This window comes from Sesamum indicum, linkage group LG7 (assembly GCF_000512975.1).
Source record: "Sesamum indicum cultivar Zhongzhi No. 13 linkage group LG7, S_indicum_v1.0, whole genome shotgun sequence".
Classification (NCBI taxonomy): domain Eukaryota; kingdom Viridiplantae; phylum Streptophyta; class Magnoliopsida; order Lamiales; family Pedaliaceae; genus Sesamum; species Sesamum indicum.
Genome location: NC_026151.1, coordinates 4662264 through 4664167, shown reverse-complemented (window position 1 = coordinate 4664167; position 1904 = coordinate 4662264). Strand labels below are relative to the sequence as shown.

Here is a 1904-nt window from a genome sequence, read left to right as displayed (position 1 = left end):
CCGAGTACCTCCTTTCAAATGTCTTTTCTCTCATAATAGCACGGTTACCACAGTGGCTATAAAATACACAACATGCTACACTTATAACCTACACAACAATAGGGGCAGAAATAAGAACCAAGCAAGTTGGATTTTCCTCACGATGCATTCTTAGTACATACCGCACAATTTTGAAGAATTGTCAGAATTGCAGGTCTCCTGCCAGCCACACGAGCAACGAGACCGATATACCAGAGCCCAATGAAAATAATGTGGAATACGAGAAGAAACAAAATGGAAGATACATAGATTGTCAAAAACAAAGAAAGATTCATCCTCAAATCAACTCCCATTGATTGAAAACTAGGAAGATGATATAATGCAGCCACCAATATCCAGGCTATATACCTGAAAAGTAAAACACTCAAATTATCAATGCTCATTTTACAGATCCTAGATTCCTTTTTTGAAATACTTAAAAGAAGGATATAAAAGAAATAGGTAAGATTTATTTTTGCAAAAGAAAATAAAAGAGATGGCCTACCAGCGACTGAAGTTAGAATAACTTGGTTTTATAGTCTTGCCTATAAATGGAGAAGAAAAGAAATAGAAGAACCCGAGCAAACAGGCATACATCGACCACCACTTAATATTGCTGTCGAGCTTCTGAATAAGCGTATGCATATTATCTGACGATATGAAAAACAGGCAGCCTATAAAAACAGCAATGACGGCATGCCGCGAATGCTCATGGGGATATGGGTATGTGTGGGTGAAAATAGTCCTGACTGTCTCCATGTTTAGAGTATCAAGTAAACCAACAGGATGTTTGTCGGATCCCATGATACTCTTCTGAAATATTTGTCACCTATCCTGATTCAGAAATTGCAGGCTCTTCTGTTTGTAAGATCCAACTGCACAACCAAGACCAGTTATTGAATAGTGTAGATAAATACCAACCATTACATAACCAACCACGAATGCAATCTGGGACATCTTAATTCAAATACCAAGCCAAAACAACCTCCATTTCACATTTCACATGGAATAAAACGTAAAGAAAGCAATTCATGTAATGAACATATGGTGTTAAAATCCCTCAATATACACAATTCAACACCTAGAAAAACAAGAAGTTCAATTAAGTGAATAGTCATTTTCTGGCCACTGCCAGTCCAACAAAACTCATGGAGTAACAGATATCAAAACCTCCAATTAGAATGACTGCCAGCAGTTTCCACCAAACAGTTAATTATCAAAAATCAAGCAAATCAACAGGCTAAACTCAGTAGCCACGTTCAAAAGCAATAATACTGGAATAAATAGTACACTTATAGGGAAAGTGAAACCAATAACTTAAAAAACAATAACAGAGCAACAGTAACCGCTGACACTAGAAGCAACAAAATAATCAGCAACTATCCACAGATTCCACACCACCAAGCACACCAAATTAGAATCCCAGAAACCAAATAACCCCAATTTCGGTTTGCAAGACAGAGAATTGACCCAAACAAACAAGAAAGCCGGATTGGGTTTCTCCAAATTCACATCAGCATTCAAAAATTTCAACCAAATCCAACAATACCACACTAAAAACCAAAAACCCTCGTGAATACCTCCCCAGGTTTAGACCATATTACATGCTCAACAATTATACAGCAGAATAGAAACCCAAATTGTACAAAGAACCGAGAGAGAGAGAGAGAGAAAGTTACCTTAATGAAGAAAGGAGAGAGAGAGAGAGAGAGAGAGAGAGAGCTAAGGAAGAAGGAAAACCACGCATGTGAATATGCTGAAATATATATATATAGACTTTATATAAAAAGCAGAAGGAAATTCAAGTGATTAAGAAATCGACTCAGCATATTTCCGAGAATGTCTGCAAGGAACCATTTTTTCCCATTGAATGGCATATTCCCTGT

General features: G+C 37.1%; 1 protein-coding gene across 1 annotated transcript in view; it reads right to left on the bottom strand.

The window, feature by feature from the left end:
- The window catches only part of LOC105166233, a gene marked incomplete in the record, with an annotated part of 8569 nt that extends 6671 nt beyond the window's left edge, over positions 1-1898 (bottom strand). The window contains 3 exon segments of the mRNA XM_020695385.1: positions 162-387; positions 524-893; positions 1698-1898. Coding sequence (XP_020551044.1) covers positions 162-387; positions 524-822 — 525 coding nt within the window.